The sequence below is a fragment of the Rattus norvegicus genome, chromosome 3 (assembly GCF_036323735.1).
Source record: "Rattus norvegicus strain BN/NHsdMcwi chromosome 3, GRCr8, whole genome shotgun sequence".
Classification (NCBI taxonomy): Eukaryota; Metazoa; Chordata; class Mammalia; order Rodentia; family Muridae; genus Rattus; species Rattus norvegicus.
The window spans coordinates 33,525,234-33,551,993 of record NC_086021.1 but is presented as its reverse complement, the minus strand read 5'-3'; the positions used below and the strand labels follow the sequence as shown (position 1 = coordinate 33,551,993).

The following is a 26,760-nucleotide window of genomic DNA, read 5'->3' as shown; positions in this document are numbered from 1 at the left end:
AGGTTGACCCTGCCCTATCTAACCCAGGTCTCACTTTGGGTGACGATCAAACATGACAGGCAGGAACTCATCCACTGGTAGCATTCTGTGCAGAGGCTGAGAGGCCAACAGTTTGCGAGCGCCCGCCAGGCTTAAGGTGTATGCGAGTGTCCAGTAAGAGTACCCGGCCACCACGAGACCAGGCAGCCCCTCCACAGCCACCTCCTCCTCAGGGTTCACCTGCTTCCGGCCAAGGTAGCTGCAAATGATAGCAAAAGTGGCAGGAGTCCCTATAGAGGCCGGGGTCTCCTGGCCCTTTCCCAGATATGACAAGGTCAGTCTCTGTAGGAAGGGCTAGCTAGGACCCCGGCATAAAGAAGCAGGCCCCAGAGGCATATCCCATCTCCCTTGTCCTGAGAGGTAGCCTGCCTACATCAAGTCCCATGACAGCTTCTGAGTCAGCACATCCTCCATCAGCCGTTCCAGACGCTTCCGGAAGTTGTCCTCAAAGCGCACATCATCCTCGAACACCACCACCCGGGCCAGGCCCTTGGCAACCACCTGCAGCACACATGGCAGAGGAGAGCGCTTTGCAGCTTTGAGCTGTCCTGTTCCTCCCTGCCTAGGCCAGCAGACACTTCTTGGCTATGTGCCACATACCAAATCCTCACCGTATCATGGAGCTCCCCAAAGCATGCTGGGGCTCCCACTGCCTAGAGACTGAAATCCATCTCGCCATGGCATTCAAGGCCCTTGAGCTGGCGTGCCACAGTCGAGCTGATAGAATCCTGCGACAGTCCTGACTTTTGCTACAGACGCTGAGTACTAAAGCGCTCTCAGGGCCAGTGTGATTGCTCGGCCTCAGGGGAGGTCCTTGCTCTGTCATCTGAAGCCAGGGGTGGGTGGGGGGGTATGAGAGGAGACTTCACAAAATTACTCCTAAGATTATGAAGGAAAGCGACTCTCTGTAACTGTGGACGACAACATGGAAAGAATGTGTAATCAGCTGGTAAAGGGCCAGCTGAGTCATCCCCTCCGTCAGTCCACACACGGGAACCAGAAAAAAGATGGCGCGCACACACATTCGCTTCCTGACGAGGAAGAAAGGGAAAGCTAGGTAATGCACTCTGTCTCCTGAAGGGGGCACCCTCGGGCACCCAGGGCCCTCCAGTTCTCCTGCAGTGCCCCAGCCAGGGACTGAGGCTGAGTGCCCCAGCCAGGGACTGAGGCTGAGTGCCCCAGGGTCCCCAGCTTTCCCCTCCTGTCACACCTTCCCACCTGCAGGAATGTGCCCATTTCCTTTTGTCTGGAAGGTTCACTGCTCATCTGCGCCGCCAAGCACGGACAAACTTGTACATGTGTCAGAAACACCTCCACCTCCCCAACAAAGCGCAGCCTGGGGTCCCTCTTTTGATCTGTGTCACCCTCTAGAACCCCATGACGTCCCCCTCCTTTTACCGGTATACGTACACTTACATCTAGAGGGCAGAGGTCAATGTCAGGATCTATTTCTCTACTGCTAAACACCTTCTTGTTTGCCTCGTTTGACTTTTTGGACAGGGTTTCTCTGTGTAGCCCTGGCTGTCCCGACCTCACTCTGTAGACCAGGCTGGCCTCAAACACCCAGAGATCCACCTGCCTCTGCCTCCTGAGTGCTGGGATTAAAGGCGTGAGCCACCACTGCCCATCTCTTTTTTTTCCCCTCAATGAAGCGAGTTGGAGTTTATTAAATATAGTTTTTAAAATATTTTTAAGAACCTGGAGGTTCTAGTTCTCAGCTGTTAAGAGCACGTGACGCAGCAGGTTTGAGTCCCAACGCCCACATGGCAGCTCACAACCATCTGTAACTCCAGGTCCAGGGGATCTGACACCTTGCAAGGGCACTGTACACATGCAATGTACAGACATACACGCAGGCTAAACACTCACACACATAAAATACAAATAAATATTCTAAAAACTATTCTAAAAATTAGTTTAAGCATGAGGGTTAAGAGAATGTGGTTTTCGGGGAGAAGTAAGGCACCCGGTGTGTGAGCTTCAGAGAAGTCTCGCGCCTTATTTTTGAGGCAAGGTCACTCACTGAACCGGGACCTTTCATCTCATCTAGACTGGCTTGCCCAGCAAACCCACAGGATCTGTCCCACAATACCGGGGCTACAGATGTGACCCACTGTACTCAGATTTTTGTGGGCACTGAACTCTATATTCAGGTCTTCACGTTTTCCCAGCAAGCATGTTACCACTGAGCCATTTCCCCACCCATGGGATCTCTCTCTTACAGGAGTGAGACAGATATAGTTTCCTTGTCCCCCGTGTTACCAGGGAAGAATCCCCTCTAGGGAACAGGGACAGTGGGATAAACAACGTCATCCACCACTCAGTGGTGCCAGGGAAGTGTTGAACATGAAGGTTCAAAGGACACGCTCGCCCCTCACTCATGCAATCACTTGTGTGCCAGGCAACCAACTGAATAAGACAACCAGTCATGGGCTGGAGAGATGGCTCAGTGGTTAAGAGCACTGACTGCTCTTCCAGAGGTCCTGAGTTCAAATCCCAGCAACCACATGGTGGCTTACCACCAACTGTAATGAGAACTGATGCCCTCTTCTGGCGTGTCTGAAGACGGCTAAAGTGTACTTATATATAATAAATAAATCTTGAGGAAAAAAGGTCAATCAGTCCCTCGGCCATCCCTAAAAGGGCAGGCATCCTCACCTCTTCCCAGATGGAGTAGTGGCTGAGGAAGCAGCCCACCTCACCCTTGGTCAGGGTGCGGCCTGAGTAGGGGTCCTGGTAGCCAGGGAGCAGGTCCACACCAAGGTGCTTGAGGATACTGCTGTTGAGTGTCCTATGAGACACAAGCATACATGGGTGACAAGCACCAACCAGAGGGGCCTCGCCTGCTGAAGAGAATCACACAGGAGCCTGGTTTAAAGGATGACCCAGCTTTGTAACCCCTTCATGTGGCCTGGGCTTACAGAACTCTGGCCCCTTAAAGAAGGCTCAGGAGGATGGACAGGGAGGCACCACAGGATGAGCAGACAACAAGTTAGAGACTTTCTGAATCAAGGCCCAGTAAGGACAGATACCCTGCAGGGTAGGCAGCCATAATGGTGCAGGTTTATAATCCAAGCTCTTGGGAGGCAGAAGCAGGCAGATCTTTGGGAGTCTGAGGGCCCGCCCAGTCTACATAGTGAGTTCCAGAGCTATGTGAGTCCCTGTATTGAGAGGGTAGGAAGGGAAGAAAGAAAGAGGCAGACAGAACAAAGCAACCCCTGGTGCACCTGTGTAATCCTAGCTCTTGGGAGGCAGAAGCAGAAGGATCAGGAATTCAAGGTCATTCTCTTTTACACAGCCAATCCAAAGACAAACTTAGCTACCTGAGAACCTGTCTTAAAAAACAAAACCAAGGCAAGGACCACTGGGATACCAGTGGGTCAGCAGGATACAGTGTTTGATATGTGTATATATATATATATATATATATATATATATATATATATATATATATATATATATATATATATATGTGTGTGTGTGTGTGTGTGTGTGTGTGTGTGTGTGTGTGTGTGTGTGTATCTCAAAATATATTTTATATAGGGCTTGAAGCAAACAGCAGCTGGCATCTGGGACATGTGACACTGGCAGCAGTTGTAGCTTGGCCACTGAATCCCTGTGGAACACAGACTTCCCCCCATGCTCTCCACACTCCAGTCCCTCAGGGACCTAACTCTAGCATGGAGAACTTCCCTGAGGCCACCTCCCCCTGGCCAGGAGTTGGGTCTGGATAACTTTTCACCAGACTCTCAGGGACCACAGACACCGAGCATGCTTATGTACCAAGGAGAAGTAAGGCTGAGAGATGGGGCGGTTTCTCAGAGTTTACATAGTGGCAGTGAGAGCCCTCAACCCAGGGCCTGGGGGTGGGCTGAGGGAGGACATCCTGTCCTGTTGGCCTGCTCTGGCATTCCTGAGACAGCAGGACTCAAGTCCCATGTGGCTACCTCCTGGATCTATAGGAAGCTATTCAACTGGTCTGCTTGTCCACTCCGAGGATCCCAAGATGGCTGTCCTGATCCCCAAGCCACATCCCTGGGAGCCTCACCTGCCATCCACAGCATCTACCACCCGGGCAGAGATCTCCATCTCCCAGAGAGAGCTCAGCATTCGAGCCCGGCGCTGGGGTCTGCGGGCCAGGCTGATGACAAAGACCTGGAGAGAGTAGACATGAGTCCAAGGAGGGGAGATGTGAGCCCAAAGAAGGGTTTCTTATCCATCCCGCCCCAGTTCTGTAGGCCAGAGACTTACTTCATCAAACCCCATTTTGCTGGGCTTCTTTGGGGGCCGAGATACATGAGCTGAGGCCATCATGGGGGGCCCGTCCACTGCAAAAGGAAACAACAACCCCCAAGCCCCAGGCATGAGTCCTTACTGACCCCTGGTCACAGACCCCTGGGGTCCAGCCTCAGCTTCATGACTATGGCTCCAGCAGGACACCTGGCAGGACAGGCTCCCTGAGCTCCTGTCCCACTGTATAGATCAGAACACTGAGGAAAGGGCTTGCTCGTTGCCATAGTTCAGACCAAGGCTGGCACCCAAATGTGCTTAAGTCTATGCCTAGGAACGGAGCATTGTGGGAAGACAGGAAACCTCGGCCCTCACCTAGTGCTTCCAAAATCAGGTGGATAAAGTTGGTCTTCTCTTCCTCCAGCCCCTGGTGGGGTTTCACGCCTACATTCATGTATCCGTAACGATGGTCGTTGCACACGTGCACTGAGACCCCTGCAAAGAGGCTGTGTGAGTGCTGGAGCTGGAGCGAGGGTCTCACTAGACATTGTCAGTGACCCCAGTTTTCTCTGAGACTCAGTTGTGCCACAGGGGCTAGAAACTGGGCCGAACTTCCAGCAGTTCTCCTCTTGCTTGCCTACACACTGCAGACTTCACCAGTACCTCATAAACAAAACAATCAGTGCCCTTCCCTCCCTGACAATCAGGAAAGTTCTCCCCTCTCCAGATAGTCTCACAGCCTAGCCAAGCTTCCGTCCGGGTCCAAATCCCACTGCCACAGCCTTCTCTGGCAGGGCGCCCCTCATCACGGCCTTAATTTCATCCTTGGCTCTTCCTTGGGGTTGTTGGGAGTTTTTGGTAAGGGAAGGGAGATTGAGATAGGGTCTTACTTTGTAGCCCTGGATAGCCTGGAACTCCTCATGTAGACCAGGCTGGTTTTGAACCCACGGAGATCAGGAGTGCCAGAATTAAAGACATGTGCCACTATGCCCAATGCTCTTGGGATTGGAGTTCTCCCACTCACAGCCAAACATTTTCTTTCTAAGTAATTTTCTTCTTAAGAATAATTATGGGCTGGAGAGATGGCTCAGCAACTAAAAGCACTTGTTACTCTTGCAGAAGACCTGAGTTCAATCACAACCACCTGTAAGTCTGGTTCCAGGGCATCCAGCATCCTCTTCCGGCCTTCTCAGGCCCTACGCCCAAGTGATACACATACATACATATCACTCGAACACAAAATAAAAATAAATCATAATGCTAGGTGTAGTTGCACACGTGTTTAATCCCAGCACTGGAGAGGCAGAGGCAAGTGGATTTCTGAGTTCAACACCAGCCTGGTCTATATAGTAAGTTCTGGGCTAGCCATGGTTACATAGTGAGTCCTTGTCTAAACAGAATACTGGCAAGTTGGGGGTGTGGCTTGGTGGTCAAATGGCATGCACCAAAAAGTAAAAACTGGGGTGTAGCCTGGGTTCCATTCCTAACACCCCCCCCCCCACACACACACAGAGGCTGGTCTTAAACTTGGAGATCCACCTGCCTCTGCCTCCATAGTGCTGGGATTAAAGGTGTGTACCACCTCCACCCAGCACGAAGATATACATTACATAAAAAATCAACATCATGGCTGAGAAGATGGCTCAGCACAGTGGATCTGAGTTTGAATCTAACACACATGCAAAACAGCAACAACTAACAAAATAGAAAGGAAGAAGCCCTGGACATGTGTGTGCCTGTAAACCCGGTCGGGGTTGTAGGGATAGACAGAAGGATTGTTAGGGCTGAATGGCCACCAGCTTTAGCTCCAGGCTCTGCGAGAGACCCTGCCTCAAAGGAATAAGAGGGAGGGAGAGCGATGGAGCAGACACAGCCACTCCACCAGCGTGATCTCACTGTGCCAGTCTGATTGTGTGACCCTCTAGGGCAACAGAGCACTGGCAGGCTAAAGACCAGGTCTGCGCCCATCAGGATCCCAGGGCTGGCCATGTCTTCCTGTCCTGCCTCGCCTGCACTGTGCACCCTCACTGCACTCCACCACCTGCCTTCTTATGCTCCTTCCTATCATGGGGTCTTCACGTACTGGCCTTTCTGGTTCAAAATACTTCTTCCTGGGGAATGGAGGGTTGGTGCGGTGGTTAAGAGCACTTGCTGCCAAGGTTCGATTGCCAGAACCCACATGGAGATTCACCATTTCCTGGAGGCCCCAAGCATGCAAGTCTCTGTACAGAGACATACATGCAGGCAAAACACTCGTACACAAAATCAAGTAAATCTAAAAAAAGGAAACCCCTTTTCTTGCTGTTTGCTTCACTATTGCCTGCCACACTTTAGGTCTCAGCTCAAGAGTTTACTTCCTTCAATGAGATCTTCTCTGACTGAATCAACTCTAGGCTGAGCTGCCAGAACACCTATAATCAAGGTCTCCTTCCTGTCAGTGATGACTAACTGGACTGCAGGCTCCAGGAGGGCAGGGACTCCCTGATTACCACTATCCCCCTGCCCCCCAGTGCCTGTCACACAGTGGGTGCTGTCACACAGTAGGTGCTCCTGACAATGACAAATAGGAATGCCCAGTAGCCCATCTCCTCCACTAGGCGGTAGATTTAAGAAAGCCAGTGACCCAAAGGACCAGCAGGAGTTGACAGGATGAAATCTAGGGTGTAGACTGGCATGCTAAGCAGGTGCAAAGGCCCAGGGGTCTCCAAGGACTGCTGAAGAAGGCCTGGTCCTCACCAGCAGCCTGGCAGGCATAGGCGAAGACAATGATGTCATCAAAAGGCCAAGTATAGTTGGGATGAGGTGGGTAGAAGGCAAGTCGGGCTGTTTCCTCCGTCTGCAAGGATACCAGGAAGGTGGAGTGGACCATTGGAACCCGGAAGCAGCCCTGGCGCTGGCGGTTCTTAGTAGGGAAGTATTCAGCTGTACGGCGATAGTAGCCCTAAAGGAAAGAATGTTTTAGGCTGAGGCCCAAGCCTATCCTGGCCCAAAGGCCTTGATGCCTCAGGACCTATCCTCCCAAGACCTTGGGGCTCCTGAGGCCGCACCCAGTCTCACCTGTGGAGTGATCCCACACCAAAAGTTGGAATAATAGGTCTGGGAGTCCAGCATTGGGGCCACCACTGGCAATTGCCGATCTATGAGAAGCCTCAGTGTTTGGTTATTGGTAAGAATGTTGTCTGTGTCTGCGAACTTTGGAGAAGGACAATGTCACAGGGAATCCTGTTTGAGACTCAGGACCAAAGAGTTCATGAGTGGGAATTCCTTCTGGGTGGCTCTGGGTATCTACAGAGAGATCTAACCGGGGCCAGACAGAGGTGGCTAGAAAGGTAAGGCACTTGCTGCCAAGCCTGACTACCTGAATTCAGTCTCTGGGATCCACACAGAAGAAACCAACTCTGGAAAGCCGTCCTCTGACATGCACACATATATTGTAGCATGTGCACATATACATACAGACATGCATACATATATACATACATGCATGCATGCATATATACATATATACAGGATACAGATAAAGGGGGGGGGCTAACCATTTCTGACAAGGGGCCATTCTGAGACGCTGGCTTAGAATTCTGAGTAGAAGGCCCTGGGTTCAGTCCCCAGCTCCAAAAAAAAAAAGAAAAAAGAAAAAAAAAAGAATTCTGAGTAGAGCAAGTAGCAGATCTAAGTAGCTTATCTGAGATCTAGCTGAGACAGTAACTCCAAAGTAGTATCTGAGGGGTCTGACTAAAAGGACTGGTGGCTCTTGCAGAGGACCTGGGTGGAAACCCATAGACTATGTGGAGCTCATAGGCCCTCTTCTGCCCTCTGTGGGCTTCATGCACACGATACACAGACATACATGCAGGCCCAACACCCACCTTCAAAAATAACAAAAACAAGACTAAACCAGGTGGTTGCGGACCATGCTTTTTATTCTGGCACTTGGGAGGCGGAGACAGATGGAGCTCTGAGGCCAGCCTGTTCTACAGAGTGAGTTCTGGGACGGCCGGGATTACACAGAGAAACCCTGTCTTGAAAAACCCAATGAGCAAACAAAACAAAAATAAATATTGAAAAAAATCTAATCTGAGCTCTACTCCAGGGATCCAGGCTCGGTTTATACTCTAGGTATACAAAAGCTCAGGAATCTAGGCATGGCACATAACCTAGGACCTGTCAAGGAGCCAGCCTTAGTCTCTAGTATGAGCTTAAATACAGGGGTCTCAGCTCAGTCTCCAAAAGACCCAGCCTGTGGATGGTTTGGGTGTAAGCAGACTTTACTAATGCCTCCCGCCTCATCCCCAGCCAGGCTTCCTTACCAGGATGTAGTCAGCCCCCCAGTCCCTGGCAAAAGCCAGTGCTTCCTGTTTCAGCTCCATCAAAAACTGATGCCTTTCTCTGGTCCAGTGCTTGGGCCCCTGCTCATCTGGATAGGACCTGAAAGGGGGGGGCGAGAGATACTCTCATAAGAGAGGGGCTTCTCCTCTGGGGGCTGTGCCCTGGGGAATGGCTGTTCTCCATCCTCCAGCACCCTCCGTTAACCACCTGGCCTCATCCTCAGACTTCCAGACCACAGTCGCATAGTCCCGGCCCACGGCAGCCAGCCATTCCTGGAGCATCCCTGTGGTGTTGTCCACGTTGTGATCTGTGGCACCCCTGTGAGCACAACACAGAGTGACTGTCCTGAGAGCAATGAAGGAGGGTTGTGTGCTACCCTGGAGGTGTTGGAGGGTATGCTGTGTGACCTCAGGCACAGTCCACGACTCTCTGTACTTCACGTCCTCCCTTCTAATTCTGTGCAGTGTATTGTGAACCTAGAAATTTGTACATGCCAAGCAAGCCCCTGACTACTGAGCCACATCCTCAGCCTGTGTGCACTGGGAAAGACGGAAAGTCCCTTAACCTTAAGGATTGCACCTGCCACGATCCCTCACTTCTGTCTCTCTCCATGGCTCCACAAGTCAGGCCCTTTCCAGCCCAGAATCAGACAAAACACTCATTGCCCTTCTCTCCTTACCTAATTACCCTGAGCTGAAATTAGGATCACTCCATGCTCTGAACACCCCTGAGAAGTGCCGGTGGTCCAAGCTCTGTTACCATGGAACACAGCTTTCTCTCTGCTGGGGAAGGGGCTCTAGTAATGGAGGTGGAAGGCTTAGCCAAGAGCCCAGGTTTTAGAGGATGCTGTTCCTTTAAGCCAGTTCCCCAGATGTGAAGACTAACTACGTGTCAAGTCCTACAGGGGTGGGAACTAACTAACTCCCCAAGTGTGGTGACTGTGGGCAGCCTCCCCAGGCCACAGCTCCACCCCCAGCCCAACTTTGGTGTGCTATGAGTAGTCTATCTCCAGCCTCTGCTCCGGCTCCTCCCTGTTTTGGCTTTTTTAGACAGGGTGCTGTAATCTCTGATCCTAGCGTCCTATGAGACCGCACCCTTGGCTGTGAGAACCAGACAGCCCCTCTACCCAGAGAAGCTAGCAGTACCACTCCGGAGGGGATTCAGCCTGACACCCCTGCTCAGCATGCTGCCTGGAGCTGAGGGTTCCCTTCCACCTGCTCTCTAGAAACCTCCAGTCTGACTGGTCCTTTCTATGCTGGGCCCCAGGGGATTTCAGAGGTTCAGTCTGTTCTATGCCACATCAGGCAGACCACAGGTCTTCACCGCGATGTACTGCTAGCCCCAAAGGCTGGGTCAGAAAGGACAGGCCTAACTGAAACCCAAGGGAAGCCCGGGAAGCCTAGGAAGTCCAGGATGAGTAGAGAGCCCAAAGGAGTGGTGGTTGTCCCTGGGCTGTACCCTGGCCTCAGAGGTCTGTTCTTGCCCCTCGGGGGTTTAGGAATCCTGCTGAGGGGCTTGAGGCAAGTCTGGGAGGGAGGAGCTTGTCCAGAGAGTGTCTGGGCAGGAGGGAAGAGGCCTCCAGGTCAATAGCCGTCCTGGGTCCTGGGGCTTGATGCCCAGATGTACCCACCCCTGATCTCTCACCAGAGGGCCAGCCTGGCCCGGGGGTAGTCCAGGCGCTCCAGCGCACCCAGGTAGTGGGGCAGAGAGTGTTCAGCATTGCGGGCCAAGATGGCAAGGACCACGGTGGGTAGCGTCGGCTCAGAGCCACTGGCAGCCCGGAGCCGCGGCCCTAGCAGGAGCAGGAGCAGGAGCAGCAGAGGTAGGAGCAGTGCGATACGCATGGCGGGACTCCGTGGCTGTGGAGGGCCCCGGGTCTCCCACCTCAGCAGGGAGGGGGCGGGACAGGCGGGGCATGGGGGCGGGGTCTAAGAGGGGCGTGACTACTACAGTGGGGCCCTTGCACCCTTCTTGGGCTCCTGTACGCTCTGCTGCTGTCCTCTTTTCCGCCCAGGCCCTAGATGTCCAGTGGCAGACACCTGCTCCAGACGCGGCCTGGGGTCCGCCTTCGCCGTGTGGACCTCAAAAGCCGTGGGTACAGAAGGGAGTATCCGGGGGCCATGGTGGATCGCTTGCACCATGAGCATTCATCTCACTCCTGGAATACTGACACCCAGGATTCGGGGCTCCCTGACCCTCAGCTGTGGACCCGGGAGACTACAGGGAGCCCTGTTCCCGCCCCCCTGCTCCGTTTGAGGCGCCCTCTGGCGGCCCCAGGCAGTAACTCCACCTACCCTGCAGATGACGCGATGAGCTGGAGAGGAAGCCTCAGATTGGTGAAGAGGATTGGGTGCAGTTGATCTGGCTGCTTCCATGACCTCGCATCACCTCCACATGCTCTGGCCCTTAAAAAAAGCAAAGCCCTTCTTTCAACTGTTTTCTAATACAATAAAATTAGAAATTACATCTTTAATCTTCCAAATAAGATCTAACCAACATCATCACATTACTTGTCAGTTTGACTCTGAGGAAGATTTAGTTTGATATAATGTGTGTTTGTTTTTTTCTTTTGAAAGAAGGGCTATTTGGGAGGGGATGCACTTGGTCCTGAGGAGACTTATGCGCCAGAGAAGGAGGATATTAGAGGGGTGAGGTGGGAGCGGGTTGGTGGGTGGTTGAGTACCCTTTTAGAGGCGAAAGGGAGGGGGATGGGATGGGGGCTCCTGGAGGAAGGACTGGGAAGAGGGACATTGAAATTAAATAAATAAAATAATTAATAATTAATAATAATAGTAATAATAAAGAAAGCCAAGTCCACTCCAACTGAGGGTAGGACTTGGAGGTCAACACAGAACCTCTGATAGTGACCCATTCTCCCCTCAAAAATAGGAGATATAACCTCCTTTGGGACAGAGCAAGTTTTAGGTTCCTGTTAGAATGAAAAGGAATCTCCAACCTTTCTTAGGAGAGAAAAAAGGGGAGGGAAAGGGGCTTAAGAAGTTCCAGCTGAGTATCTATCACCAACGTCTGACAGCCACTTTCCCCGAGTCTCCGGATTCACACAAGTAAAACCAGCCTGATGACAGATAACTTGAGGGTTTGAGAATGAATGACCTTGAGAATGAATGCATTTGAGGCTCTCTCTCTGCAGGGAGCCTGAACCAGGTTGGAAGAGAGGCCTCTATATCCACCCTCCCTCCGCCTGAATGGTCTGCTTTTGGCCTCTTCAGGACACTAGGAAAGGGAAAGTACACACTACCTGTATCGAGAGGGGATGGAAGGAGCAGGTTCAGCAAAGAAAGGGCTTACCTGATGATGAACAGCATCCCAGGGGCTGAACCTTGGACTCAGATCTCGAGCTTGGCTTCCTGTTGGGCTATGGCCAATGGCCCAACAATGAGAAGGGCCCACGGAAACATCCTGAAGGGAAGGTAGAGTCCTCTCTTTTGCATTGCAGTCTCTGGCACAGGGATTCCCTTTCTGCATCCTACACATCTAGAGCCATTGCCCATTAGCGATAGGGGTGCTTTGGTCAGAGTGCTTATGACTCCTCCCACTAGCCCTGAAACATTCAGAGGCCAAAACCTAGTCACCAGTGTCATGATATTGAGAGAGGAGAAGCTGGAGAGATGGCTCAGAGGTTAAGAGCACTGGCTGCTCTTACAAAGGACTTGAGTTCAATTCCCAGAACCCATTTATCACCTAACAACCATCTGTAATTCTAGTTCCAGGGGAGTATGAGAATTAAATTTTTTTTTTAAAAAAAGGGAGACACTGAGCCTAGTAGACCACACTTGTAATTCTAGCCTGGGAACCTGAGCCAGGAGAATGCCCAGGCTGGGCTATAGTAAGGCCTTGTCTCAAAAATAATCAATTAATTAAAAAGTGGGGCTGAAAAAAAGGCTCAGCACTGACTATTGTTCTGGAGGACCCGGGTTCAATTCCCAGCACTCACATGGAGGCTCACAACCATCTGTAACTCCAGCTCCAGGGGATCCGACTGCATCTTCTGGCCTCTGTGGGCAACAGGCAATCGCAGGGTGCATATACATACAAGCAGGCAAAATAGTCAAATACATAAAATAAAAGATATCTTTGGGGTTTTTTTTTCTTTTTTTTTTCTTTTTTTTCTTTTTTCTTTTCTTCGGAGCTGGGGACCGAACCCAGGGCCTTGCACTTGCTAGGCAAGCGCTCTACCACTGAGCTAAATCCCCAACCCCATTGTTTGTTTTAAGACATGGTTTCCCTGGTTGTCCTGCAACTCCCTCTGTAGATCTCTGGGCTTGAGCTCTGAGATCTGTTTACCTTTGCCTGCCATGTGCTGAGATTAAAGGGTTACCTCCCCTCCCCACCTCTCTCTCAAGTAAAAATAAAAGGGACCTGAGAAAGGTCCTCAAAACACAAGATGCCAACTGTGAGGAACTGTGAGGAACAGGTTCTCACCAGACACCAGATCTTCTGGATCTTGACCTTGGTTTTTGCAGCCTCAAAAATTGTGAGCAAAAGCTTTCTTGAGCTAGGTACCAGGGAGCATACCTGCACCTTGGAACTGGATAGCTGGAGGCAGGGGAACCTGAGTTCTAAGACATCCTGCAACTACGTTAGCAAGACCAGTTTGGGTCAGGCATAATGGTGCACATCTATTATCCTGACGCTTGGGCATATCTCAGGAAAACAAACAAAACAGGCATGGACTGGGGGTAGCTCAGTTGGTAACCTGACTGTCAGACAAGCATTGGAACCTTTGTTCACATTCCCAGAACTCAAATAAAAACTGGGCACAGGCACACATCAGTAACCCAGATCTGAGGGGTTCAGGAGGATCCCTGAAGACCTGAACATTGCTCGCCAGGTGATGTAGCCAACTCATGAACCCCGGGTTCAGTAAGACTCAAAAGCTAAGGTGGAGAGGCTGAGGAGATAATTCTAGGGATAAACGCTTGCCAGGCAGGCATGAGAACCAGAGTTCGTACTCCGAGGATACAGTTAAAGCTGGATGCCCAGGTGGTCCCAGAACTACAGGGATGTGGAAGACAAGAGAACCACAAGTTCCTGGGCCAGGAAGCCTGGTGCGTGCTGAGGCAAACAAGAGACACTGCCTCAGATGAGATGCAGGGTGGAGCTGACACCTGAGGTTGTCTTGCTGCGCTGAGATATTACCAGCCCCCAAGCCCTGTGTGTTTTGTTTGTTTTCCTGAGACAGGCCTGAATGTCAGCATTACCAACCTGTACCATGCCTGGCCCAAGCTGGTCTTGCTAGGTAGCTGCAGAATATCATAGAACTCAGATACAAACCTGAGAACACACACACATTTTAAAAGCAGAGATGGAGCAGGTCTTTAATCCCGGCACTCAGGAAGTTGAGGCAGGCAGATCTCTGTGACTTAGAGGCCAGCTTGGTCTACAAAGTGAGTTGCAGGACAGCTAGGATTACACAGAGAAACCCTGTCTCAAAATAACAACTACAATAATGTGGACAGAAATCAAGGAAGACACAAATACATACCCCCCTCTCTTACACAGATATTCTATATCTTTTATATATATATATATCTAGATAGATATAAGAAAGGAGGGGTTGGGGATTTAGCTCAGGGGGTTGGGGATTTAGCTCAGCGGTAGAGCGCTTGCCTAAGAAGCGCAAGGCCCTGGGTTCGGTCCCCAGCTCCGAAAAAAAAGAACCAAAAAAAAAAAAAAAAAAAAAAGAAAGAAAGAAAAAGAAAGGAGACGAAGAGAAGGAAGGAAAGAAGGAAGGCCTCTGAGAAAAGTAAACAAATATACGTTTAAATTTCTGCGGGTCGCTAGTCCAAACAAACTAAGATGTTGATTCTTCGATTGCCTTCAGTCCCCCCACCCCCAGCACACCAACAATCCCAGCTGCTTCCTTCCTCCTACCCGCCCCCACCTCCTGGGCCATCCACTCCTGTCTGGCATTGCTCCTGTTCCCCACAGCTTTCCCCATCAATCCTGCCAGAGACCTTGTAGAGCCCAGCAAACATCCAGGTATCCACCCAGCCCTGTAACCCTGTAACCCTGTTCCCTGGCTCCTGCTCTCTGTCCTCAGTGTCATTTCAAATGTCCTCAACTCTATCCCTGACCAAGGAGCTCCAAGCTGTGTTTGGGAGAAAAGAGGTGGCTATGGGCCAGCAGCCTCCAAAGGCTCCACCCCTTTCCCCAAGCTTCTGTTGTCTTTTACAATTTAAGAGGTACCCCCTCCTCCCAATGTAGAGCCCCAGCCTCCTCCATCCCTTTACCTACCCACAATCTCTGCTCAATTCCTCCTTCCAAATTCCAAAGGACTTTCGTCTTTCCCAACAGTGAGATGTCTGTGAGGCCTGTGCAGCAACCTCTCTCCCTCTAAACTTCTAGAATGGAAAAAAATCTTTCATTTCCATTCACTACTTGACCCACACAACAAGGCTGGCCCTGAGAACAGCGTTCTCCAGCTGCCCCAAGTGGATTCTTCCTCCTCCAAAAGAACTAACAGAGAGCCACACACTTTCCGAACCCCTAACTTGTACAACTGACTCTCCACTTGTATACAAACACAACTGTCTCAAGATAGAACCCAGTCTTCCGCGAAATCTAATGTCCCTGCCCTTCTAGGAAAGGGCACATCTGTGCACCTAGTCCCTGGAAGAGGACACCTGAGTGTCTGTCCTTGACAGTGTCTCCTGAATGGCCACCCTCCTTCTGCATCCCACTAGGTTCACTCACGTGGACACTGTACCTCTCAGTGCCACCATGACACACGGACACTGACACACGGACACTGTACCTCTCAGTGCCACCATGACACACGGACACTGACACATGGACACTGTACCTCTCAGTGCCACCATGACAAACAGACACTGACGCACAGATACTGTACCTCTCAGTACCACCATGACACACAGACACTGTACCTCTCGGTGCCACCATGACACATGGACACTGTACCTCTCGGTGCCACCATGACTAGGCTTTCTCTCTGGCACTTACCCTGTCCACAGCCTTTCTGAAATGACAGCTGGTGTGACTGGGATACCTGTAACTCAGCTCTCAGGAGGCAACATTGGGCAGGAAGCAGGAGTTCAAAGCCACCCTGAGCTACAGTGGAGCAAGATCTCGTCACAAAGAAACAGCCCAAACCCAGGGCTCTGTCTTGTCTAGCTCCAGAATCTTCTTTTGTTCACAGCTTTGGAAGCTAGCAAGTCTAACACAGTGTCTTCGGAGGGCCTATTCCTCACGGATGGCGGGGGCCGCTGAGATGGCTGAGTGGGTGAAGGGGCTTGCCACTGAGCATGACAACCTACGTTTGACCCCCAGGAGCCACATGGTGAAAGGACAGAGCCAAATCCTGAAAGCTGTCCCCTGACCTTGCACGGGCATGCATGTTCACACACAAAATCAATCAATAAAGACAATAAAGAATGCATTAAAACAAACAAACAAACAGCCAGGCAGTGGTGGTGCACACCTTTGACCTCAGCACTCAGGAGGCAGAGGCAGGTGGATCTCTGTGAGTTCGAGACCAGCCTGGTCTACAGAGCAAGTTCTAGGACAGCCAGGCTACACAGGGAAACCCTGTTTCAAACAAACAAACAAACAAACAAACAAACAAACAAACAAACACCATGGCTGGACAAAGAGTTTGCCTATCTTGTGAGGCTCTGGGTTTGCTTAAGGGCACTGGAAAATCAAGTTGGCACTGCCCTCAGCATAGATGTCAGGCCCTGTGTTGTCTGTCTGTGACTTTCAACCTGCCCCAATCTTCTGCCCCGTCCAAACTAGACACTTTACAGTTCCCAGAAGCCTTCACACTTTGGGCTTTTGCACGTGGTTTTTCCTCCTTGCTTTTCTGGCCCCTCTGCCTGAGTTCATGTCCCTTCCTGAAGAGCTGGGATCTCAGTTTGGGTTCCCTTCCTGACAAGCTCTTCCTCACGTCCTTATCTGGGGGATGCAGCTCTGCACGGTATCCTTCGAGGGCCTGTCCAGTCAGAGGGTATGTAGCCAGCACAGGCTCCTGAGGTACTCTAGGGTGAGGACACACAGGTGCAAAGGCCCCGAGTGCTGGTGAGCAGAAAATGGAAGGAAGCAGGCAAACCCACGAATGTGTAATTTCAAGGCATGGCGAGTACTTGAAAGAAAGAATGCCAATTAAGGGCGACGGGCGGGCAAAAGGTCCTGTGATAGGACGGGCAAGAGGGCCAGAGTAGCCAAAGCAAAGGGAAGATGGAGAGGTGGGACTCGGATAGGCCATCATGGTCTTCTCACCCAGAGCTGGGAAGAAGCAGGGCAAGATTTTATTTTATCTTATTTAATTTTATTTTACTTTATTTTAGATAGGGTCTTTCTATGCAGCCTTGGCTGTCCTGGAACTGTAGACCGGCTGACCTTGAACTCAGAGATCTGCCTGCCTCTGTCTCCCCAGTGCTGGGATAGATGTGTGATATTATGCCTGTTTTATTTTTGAACTTAATGTTGCTGCTGTTGTTGTTAAGCATGTGCATGGGAGCATGCATGCTACAGTGCCTCTGGCTACACAGGGCACTCTACACACACTTATATACAAACAATAAAAATAAACAAATCTAGAAATGAAAGTCACTGAGACAGATAGGCTGTCTCAGGCCTACAACCCTAAAACCCGGGAGGCTGAGACAGGAGGATTGCTTTGAATGTGATGCTATCCTGGGCTACATTGTAAGTTCCAGGAAAACCTAAGCTACAGTGTAGCCTGAGCTACAGTGTGAGACAGAATCAAAAGAAGGGAGGGAGGGAGGGAGGGACCGAGGGAGGAGGAGGTGGAGACTGATCTACCTGGGGCTCTACCTCAATGGTAGCATGCTTGCACAAGGCCCTGGGTTCAGTCTCCAGTCTAGGTGTAAGCAGACTCCTAGTATAGAGATAAGGATTAATCTCCAGAGTTCGGGGCCATCCTTGACAACATAAGGAGTTTCAAGTCAGCCTAGACTACATGAGATCTTGTCTTTAAAAAAGGAAAAAGAAAAAACCAGGTATTGTGGCACCATTTGTATTCCTAGCAGCTGACTTGGGAGGCAGAGGCAGGGTAACCACAAGTTCAAGAACAGCCTGGTCTACAGCTGGGCCCACCAACGATACATGCTAAGACTCCGCCTCCAGACAAACAAAACGTTTACATGGTAGTTCATGCCTGTAATCCTAGAGGTCCAAAAGAAGAGGCAGGAGAGCTTTTGAAGCCTGCCTGGTGTACATTGTCATTGGTGTGTGGTGTTGCTATATTAAAAAGAGGAAAAAAAAAAAAAAAACTAGGGCCAAGGACATGGCTCAGCATGTAAAGACACACATCGCTAATCCTGATGACCTGAATTGGAGTCCCAGAATCCATTTGATAGAAGTAGAGTGACAGGTACAGATCTTCACATCACTGTACACTGTATACACACACACACACACACACACACACACACACACACACACACACACACACACACCCCATGAAATTCTTTAAAAATAACTGAAACAAATTGAGGAGTGGCGGACATGCCTTTAATCCCAGAAGTTGGGAGGCAAATCTCTCTGAGTTTGAGGACAGCCTGGTCTGCCTAGTGAGCTCTAAGACAGCCAGGCCATAGTGAGACTCTGTCTCAAAAAAAACAGGGGAGGGCTGGAGAGATGGCTCAGTGGTTAAGAGCACTGATTGCTCTTCCAGAGATCCTGAGTTCAATTCCAGCAACCACATGGTGGCTCATGACCATCTGTAATGAGCATCTGGTGCCCTCTTCTGGTGTCTGAAGACAGAAACAGTGTACTCACATACATGAAATAAATAAATAAATCTTAAAAAAAAAAAAACAGGGGCAGGGGATTTAGCTCAGTGGTAGAGCGCTTACCTAGGAAGCGCAAGGCCCTGGGTTCGGTCCCCAGCTCCGAAAAAAAGAACCAAAAAAAAAAAAAACAAACAAACAAACAAACAGGGGAAAAGAGGTAAAACAAAACAAAAAATTGACCTGGCTGAGCATGGCAGTACACCCCTCTTGATCCCAGCACTCAGGAGGCAAAGGCAGGCAGATCTCTGTGAATTTGAGACCAGTTTGGTCTACAGAGTGAGTTCCAGAACAGCCAGGGTCCCTCGTGAGATCCTGTCTCAAAGAAAGTGTGTGTGTGTGTGTGTGTGTGTGTGTGTGTGTGTGTGTGTGTGTGTGTGTATTCTGGCTAAGGGCTATACAGTAAGACCCTGTCTCAAAAGATAATAACAATAACACAATTTTAATAGCAGATTTTGGGTTCCCTGCTTGGGAGAAACAGGTCTGCCAAGCAGCAGTGAGGTGGGGAATCCCATGGACCTGGTAGGTTGGATGCAGGAGACTGAGGACAAAAGATGACCCCCTTACATGGGGCAGGCTAGGTACTGAGTGGGGAAGATGGAAGAAAATCAGGCCAAATGGGAAAACCTTATTCCTCTGACCTTATTTAGAGCTGCCTTTTAGAGCTGCCAGTAAGAAAGCATGCACGAGACCCTTCTGCTCTGACTTCCACTACAGATACCCATTTTCCCATCCACATTTCTAGTCCCAGGCTAAGCAGAGCCTAAGGACTATGTGGCCCCTCCACAGATGTATGTGGGGTCTCTAATGGAGGCGAGATCACCAAGTGGCAATCCACCTACGGTCTTTTGGCTCCTACAATGATCATGAGCTATGGTCTTCTGGGGAGGGGAAGTTAAGGCAGAGTCTTATCATGTAATTCTGGGTATTCTGAAACTCACAATGTAGGTCAGACTGGCCTGGAATTCTTAGATATCCACCTGCTTCTGCCTCCTGAGAGCTGGGATTAAAGGTGCCCAGCTATGAGATGTATTCTTAAAAGTGGTGTAGGCTAAGCTCACAGAAGTTTGGAATTACGGTGCTCACCAAGGTAAAATTCTTAGACCAGTAGCTTAGGCCTCACCTGTGCAAATACCAGCTGGGCAGGGCAGTTCACACTTATAATCCCAGCAGCAGTTTGGATGCTTAAGGACACAAGACTGTCACAAGTTCAAGGCCAATCAGGGTTAGGAGTAAAACCCTGTCTCAAGCATTGGTTCCTCTCCCTTCTCTCTTTTGTACCTCAACGTACAAAAGCTAGGATTTGTGGAACAGGCTAAAGCAGGAGGATCATTTGTCTGAGGGCAGTATGGCCTGCATGGCTCCACCATCTTCATAACAACCCTACTTTATTAAAAAAAAAAAAAAAAAAGCAAACATTACCCCCATCCCCCAGCCTAGGAAGTCTGAAACTCTGGGAGTGGAATAAAATGAATTCTTTCCTTTTAAAAATCAGTCTTTTTTTGGAAACAGTCTTACCATGTAATGTAGAATGGTCAGGAGCCCTGGACCCTTCTACCTTAGACTCAAGAGTTCTGGAATTCTGGTTTTACCACCAGGTCAGAGATCCATGCTGGTTCTATCACTGACCTACCCACTAAGCCATCTGCTTTAGTGGAAAGTTCCAGGTCATTTTGACACAGGCTGAGTTGGAAACTGCTGCTGCATGCATGCTGAGCCGCCATGCTTCTCTAGAAAATAGTCACTCCTGGAGCCCAACAGGTTAAGAAGATGCAACTGATGCTCTCAGGGTTTCCGCCTCTCAGCAGTTTTGTGCCCCTCAGCCACTGTAATTCTGCACAAAACCATGTGGTGGCGCCAGTACCCCAGGGCTTGATTCAGTTGGCTATCCTGAACTGGAGACCCTGGAAGAACTGTCCCCTTCCCATTGGGAACTTGAGCTTTAAGACCTTTAAGATGTGGTGCCAAGGGGCAGGTCCTTTGCCAGGGAGAAAAGGTGATACCAGAAAAGTGTACCAGCCAGAAGCTGATACACTCAAATTGGAAGGGGGTAACTCTGGCGCAGTAGGGCGCTGAGCTAGAGGATAACCCCTTGTTCACAGAAGAGGTAGGGGTGCCAGGCCTCTGGGACTTGGAGGTAAAAGCTCAGATGGGTAACTCTGGCCCAATGGAGTCTTGCCACACGCCATTTAACCTTCTGCCTATCCTGTTCAACCTGTCTATCCTGGTTCCAAGTCCTGCTTCCCCGCCAAGGGTAGATACAGGCAGCCCGAAGGTAGACCAGGGCTTTAGTCAGAGCTCAGGCTGGAGTTCTCACAGCCTAGCAGCCAGGTAGGCTGGAAATGGGGACTCAAAGCAGGAAGGGTCCTTGGATGGAGCTCTTACCAGCTGTCAGCTTCCCGTCTCTTGGGTCGGAGGCTCCCTGGGTCCCTGTCCTGCTCTGTGGTCACGGAAGCCCACGATCCTGGCCAGAGGATGAGCCTTCACCCTGCTCTGGATACAGTTCCACAGACCAGGAGACCAGCCTGGACACCATCCTCACCTCTGGTTCCAAGCCCACTTCCAAGAACACCCAGGGAAAAGCAGATACTTGTACAGCCTAGTCTCCCCTGTCCTCATCTGTCCTATTTGACAGAAGACTGAGACCTCAGATCCCAACTGGAGACACTCTTGCCCAGTCTGTTTAAACTTAACATACTCTGGATTCTGTTCTAGAAATTAGCCCACACCCCTCCTGTCTCCTGGGTACCCACCCAACACCCACATGCTCTGAAGACCCACCCTCTCCCTCTTGACTATGCTTTCCTCTTCAAGGACCCCAGATGTGGTGCTGTCCTCTGAGGTTCTGCCTCTGCTCTTAGGAGGCTGAAACTAGGCCAGCTGTTTTCCCTAAGTGGCCAGCTGTTTTGCCCATCGGAAAGTAGTCTGACTCCTCTGCTAAAGTCGTTCGTTTCTAGGTTGCAGCGTGGCAGCCCTACTGGGCCAGGGCCTGGGAGTGGTTAACTCCTCTGGTCCAGGCTGCAGCTTCTGCCTCCCAGCTTTCTGCATTCCCCAGACTCAGTGGGGACTTCTAGAGACCTTCGAGAAGGCTAAGTATGACTTTCCTCAACTCCTTCAACAATTGCCATCTCCCTCCCCGCAGAGCCTTGTCCCCAGGTGAATCTTCGTGAGGTCCAAAGGGATAAATGTTACCAACCCCTGTTGGGAATGATTATACCAATGATAGCTGTCCTCAGCTGTTAGCCTTAAAGCCACCATGAGTTTAACTAGGTGCCTCAGTGGCTCATCTGACAACTTCGTTTTGATAACTCTGTGGCATAAGTTATTATTTATTGACTAGAAAAGCAGGAAAGGGGGACTGGAGAGATGGCTCAGTGGTTAAGAGCACCGACTGCTCTTCCAGAGATCCTGAGTTCAAATCCCAGCAACCACATGGTGGCTCACAACCATCTGTAATGAGATCTGATGCTGTCTTCTGGTGTGTCTGAAGACAGCTACAGTGTACTCACATACAATAAATAAAATCTTAAAAAAAAAAAAAAAGAAAAGAAAAGCAGGAAAGCCAGTGTGAGTAATCTCAGTCACCAAGAGTTGGTTGGCGCAGCCCTAGAACAGCCTCTGCACTACCATTTAAGTTTTCCTGAGCCCTCTTCCCAAGGAGGTCTGGACTTGGGAACCCCATCTGTGAAATAGAGAAACTGACAAGAGTTAACACCGCTAGCCCCGGATAGAGAGTTGGGCCAAGACACCTTCCAAGTATTTATTAGTGATCACTCCTCCTGGTGGCTGCGGTTGGCCTGGGCGAAGATCCCAGCTTCCCTGCCTCCTGGCTGCCAGCACTGGGGTTGGTGAACACCTCCCAGCCTCTCTGTCTCCACAGCTGGAAAACAGAGACAGGAATAACTGCCCTTGGTTCTGATGATACAGGTAACGCTCTGCCCACCACCCAACTAAGGATTGGTGTGAAATATCCTATCTTGCCAGTATGACTGTTGGACCACAATCAGTAAGGGACAGAGAAGGCCACTATGGGTACCTCCAGGCTCAAAGTGGAGCTGGACAGGTTGGAGAGCTACTGGTTCAGGAGTCCCTAGGCAGAGAAAGCAGGCTGGGTAGGAGGGTTCTGCTGTCTCTGGATCCCCAAGACCTCCTTCCTGTTTTAAGCCTGCATCCCTGTACCTTTTCTCCAGAGACTGGAACCTGGTCTAAGGAAGGAGCCAAGGAGTAGGGACAACCCCAAGGCTAACATGGCTCAGAAGGTGACTCGGCTGAGGCTGGGTGGGATCTCAGGGTCTGGGAATGACCTCTCAGGATGCAGTGACCCGTGTTCTCCTCTATTGTCCCATCCTCCCTGCCCACCATGGGTCAGGTCCCTGGTCCCAGCCTAGACATCTGGAACTGGGGCAGACAAAGGGCTGCGGGAAGGGACAATAACCTTCTGTCCGTTTTCAGAGGCTGGGCCAGGCCTGGCCAGGGCTGGGGGCCGGAGCCCCGGCGAGGCGGTGCCAGGCCCCCCGCGGGCAGCGGACAATGTTGGCAGTGATGGAGAGGAGGCATTTCAAAGCGTTTTGTTCCTCCTGACCCCCTCCCCTCCACACATCTAGCCTCAGCTCGGGGTGAGGCCCCAGCCCCACCCCCAGTCACCCAGGCCTTGCTCTGGGCTGCTTGGGGACTGGCCACATTCTTGACCTCAGGGGAAAAGTTTAGACTCTTTGCGCCCTGGGCGACAATAACAGTGTCACAGACCTGATTTAGGAGCAGCACTTACCATCACAAAGCCACAGACAAAGGGCGGAGGCTGAGAGCGCACGATGGCCTGAGCGCACGATGGCCTCGGAGGAGCCTACTCCATTGCCAGACTCTGCCTTCTCTTCTAGGTTCTGCCCCGGGCCCATGCGGTGCCAGGCATGAAACACCTGGGAGGACAGGAGGCAGAGGGAGGGAAGGGACAGCACCCAAGTAGGAATGAAGGAGTTTTGTGTCACTTCTTACTCTCCAGGGAAACTGTTAAGTGACCCTGGATAGGTCCTTCCCCACTCCAGGCCTCAGTTTCCCTATCTGTAATGGAGATGCTACATACAGTAGGGTACTGAGAGCAGGAGGCTCTCTGCCCTTGCGGCGGGAGGGTTTCAATAACAATGGTGGCCAGGCTGGGGATGTACACCTGGAGGAGGCCCATCCACTCAAAAGGCTTAGGCTATGGGTTTTCCTGAGCTCCAGTGGCTCCAGATCAGCCTGGACAACACAGTGAGATCCAGTGTGAGGAGATGTGGTGGAGAGAGGGCTCCCAATGCACTCTGGCACTACCCAGGTGCCGGCTTACTAAACCCTTACTGGATTTCACCGCTTTGATCATGTCAACCCCTATCAACCTTACGAAGTAGGTATGTCATTAGTTCTGCTTTAAAGCTGACAAACTGAGGCTTAGAGAAGTCGAGTGGCTTGCCCAGGGCCAGGCTGCTATGCCCCTGTGGGAAGGAGTGAGGAGGCAGCTGGCCCAGGCTGAGCTGGGGTGGAAGGGCCTCCCCTCCCAACAGAAGGCCATGAATAAATAAATATTTGATTATCCCCAGGGGGAATTCCATCCCCAGAGCAGGTGCCTTTAAAAATCTAGATTGATTCTTCTCTACGAGCCAGGTTGGCCTGGGTGGACACCCAGATGCAGGGGACTGGACACAATGACACACACACACACACACACCCCAAAAGGAATCAGAGGCAAGACAAAAGGTCATTTAAAGGTTGTGGCACTCTCTTTGGTTGTGGTCTGTGCAGTGCCCATTTGGTGAACTTCGTTGAAGGCTCAAGAACAGTGCCTGAAGCCCTGAAGGGAGTCCTCCTGGCCATGGAGAGGACATGGCCATCACCTCTCCCCTCATGGTGGGCACGGCGGGAAAGTATGACATGCCATTACCTTTCCTTTCCATGAAGCAGTTGGGTTTTTAATGCAACCCGAGGGGTTATCTGTTCTCTGGGATCTGTGACAAAAGGCCAACTATGACTTGGGGGTGGGGGGGGAGGCTGCAGTGAGCCCGACACCAGCAGGTCGTCTGGAGTTCTGATGTAAGGGGAAGAGGCTCCCAGTGTTGTCCACACTCCTTACCTCTTACATCCAGAGGAAGACACAAAGGTGCTCAGGGAACGAGCAGTGGCTGAGCTGCACGCTGCCACCTCAGGCCTGACCTCTAGCCCCACCGACTGCCACTCACTCGGGCTGAGCAGCCCTTTCTTAACTCACCGCACAAATCATTCATTCATTCATTCGTTCGTTCGTTGGCAGGGACTCATGTAGCCAGTTTAGCATTAAGCATTGTATACAGCCCAGGCTGGCCTTGAACTTTGACCCTCTTCCTGTCTGGGATCACAGGCATAGCCCACCTTATCCCAACAGCTTTTCAAAGATTAAATGTGATTCTGTTATGCTAGCCAAATAAAATAATGGGCTGGACTCGGCAGAGTATTTCTTTAGTCCTAACTTGTGGAAGGCAGAAGTAGATGGGTTTCTGCAAGTTCCAGGCCAGCTTCAACAACATAGCAAACTCTAGGCGAGCCAAGGTCACATCATGAGACCTTGTTTCAAAAAGTGGCTTTGGGAAGTTTGATGGCTTGTACCTGAGTTTGAGGCTAGCCCTGGCGACATGATGGTATTTGTCTCAAAAATAAAATAAAATAAAATAAAAGGGTTGGCTTGGAATCTGGAATCCAACATCCCAGCCTCCATCAATCCCCCACCGCCATTCCCAGAACAGTTTCTCTAACACCTGCAAATATTCTCCTGTCCTTTCAACATCTCTCTCCAAAGTACCACCAACACACATCAGCCACAGGCAGTGGGTAAGACCATCCAAACAGAAACTGCCACAACTCGTGGAGACGACAGGACAGTTCATGGAGCTCTAAGGAGCCTTCCCCTCCCCTGCCTGGTCTCAGAATACAGGAGCACTCACCGGGCAGAACATCTTCGGGGTCCCCGCAGCCCAGAGGTGGATGGCACTGCTGGGTGCTTAGGTACAAGATGACTGCCTGTCTGTGGGGCTCTTATTTTGGAAGGTTGGCCAGACAGCCCATCCCAGCCTCTGACTTTCTTGGCATCTCTAGGCAGGAAGGGCACTGCCCGGGATTGGGAAGAGCAAGGAAAGACATCGAAGCAAAGGTGTCTCCCAGCGGGTTCAACCCACCCTCAGCTCACTGTCCTCTGGACATTGTGGGATGAGGGTCCAAGAAGCTAGGGGTTCAGAAGAGCCAACAGAGGCTGAGACAGAAGTTGATCTGACCCAGGCCCTTGCCCCATTCCACCCCCACCCCAAGGCCAGGGAGGCCCTCATGGAGGTGTTTGCTTTTCCTGTCTCCACACTGGTTCCATTCAGAGTGGCCCATCCCACCCCAGGCCAGCAGCCAAGGACCAGTGCACCAGGGGGCGAGATCACGGCCCAGCCTCCCTTCTATCCTTATTTCGTGAACAGGAACATGGCATAGCAGGCACACGGGCCTCCCAGTTTCATGGAGCACTGGAAAGGGAAGAAAGAAAAAAGGCCAGGTAGAGGAGGGTCAAAGAATATACAGAAGAGGTTGAAAGAGAAGAGGACGTTCAGAGAGTGATGGGAAATGGAGCCTCTGAGGAGGCCCCGGCCATACAGAGTCAGGATGAGGAGACACTGGGTAGACAGCTGGGTCAGGTGTCAGGGTGCTTTGGTCCAGAACCTCACAGCCTTGTTTGGTGCTGAGATACCCACTTGAAAATGAGCATCCTCTTCATCCCTGGGTTCCAGGAGGGGTTGAGACCTGGTCTGGGGCCAGGAGAAAGAGGGTGAAAAGTTTCCCGAAGTCAGAAGGCTATGGGGGAGGTATCTCAGGGGGTCCTGCTCTTTGCTCTGTCTGACTGTCACATTGGTACATAAAGGGGGTAGAAAGGTCAGATGTGCCCTTTCAGGCCCGTGAGAAAAACTCTGCCCATTTCCCTAATCCATATTTATTGGTGTGAGACACTGGGGTGGGAGAAAGCCCCTGCCCCCACCCACTGCCCCAGCCAGGCCAGGTTAGCACTAAGAACAGGCTCCGTGTCACCCACCCAAATCCTACTCTTTGTCTCTAGATTGGCTCCAGAGAGCCCCCCCCCCCAATTCCCCGTTGGAGTTGCCAAGCAACCATAGAAGGGTAGCTGAGATATTTTCTTTATTACAAGCAAAGGAAAGACAGAATTGTGGTCCCAGAGGGGGGTATTAGGGTGCTGAGGGAAGAGGGCACCCTGTGCTCTGGAAGGGTACTCTTCCCCAGGTACTCTGAGCACTGGAGCATGGGGACAGAACCCCAGAGTCCATCTGAAGCAGGAAGACAGAACAGAGCGGTGAGAGGTAGAAGGGGCTGGCAGACA

At 51.1% G+C, this 26,760-nt stretch overlaps 1 protein-coding gene across 11 annotated transcripts in view; it reads right to left on the bottom strand.

The window, feature by feature from the left end:
* Cercam (cerebral endothelial cell adhesion molecule) overlaps window positions 1-26,760 on the bottom strand; it is a 38,305-nt gene that overhangs the window by 1,824 nt on the left and 9,721 nt on the right. Inside the window, exons 1-16 of one of the 11 annotated variants that reach the window (XM_017591646.3) lie at window positions 25,337-26,760; window positions 23,158-23,305; window positions 20,775-22,269; window positions 14,854-14,960; window positions 11,905-12,015; window positions 10,890-11,000; window positions 8,803-8,913; window positions 8,577-8,694; window positions 7,327-7,461; window positions 7,006-7,210; window positions 4,645-4,764; window positions 4,291-4,367; window positions 4,088-4,194; window positions 2,698-2,830; window positions 413-540; window positions 35-238 (exon numbers count right to left, since the gene is read on the bottom strand). The exon at window positions 25,337-26,760 is cut by the window's right edge and continues 4,717 nt beyond it. In XM_017591646.3, coding sequence (XP_017447135.1) covers window positions 35-238; window positions 413-540; window positions 2,698-2,830; window positions 4,088-4,194; window positions 4,291-4,367; window positions 4,645-4,764; window positions 7,006-7,210; window positions 7,327-7,461; window positions 8,577-8,694; window positions 8,803-8,913; window positions 10,890-11,000; window positions 11,905-11,921 — 1,466 coding nt within the window. In that variant the 5' untranslated portion in view covers window positions 11,922-12,015; window positions 14,854-14,960; window positions 20,775-22,269; window positions 23,158-23,305; window positions 25,337-26,760. Of the gene's footprint in view, window positions 1-34; window positions 239-412; window positions 541-2,697; window positions 2,831-4,087; window positions 4,195-4,290; window positions 4,368-4,644; window positions 4,765-7,005; window positions 7,211-7,326; window positions 7,462-8,576; window positions 8,695-8,802; window positions 8,914-9,274; window positions 10,185-10,225; window positions 10,845-10,889; window positions 11,001-11,904; window positions 14,257-14,853; window positions 22,270-23,157 lie in introns of those variants that run through there. The other 10 variants (XM_063283485.1, XM_063283487.1, XM_063283488.1 and 7 more) reach the window with 10 other exon arrangements.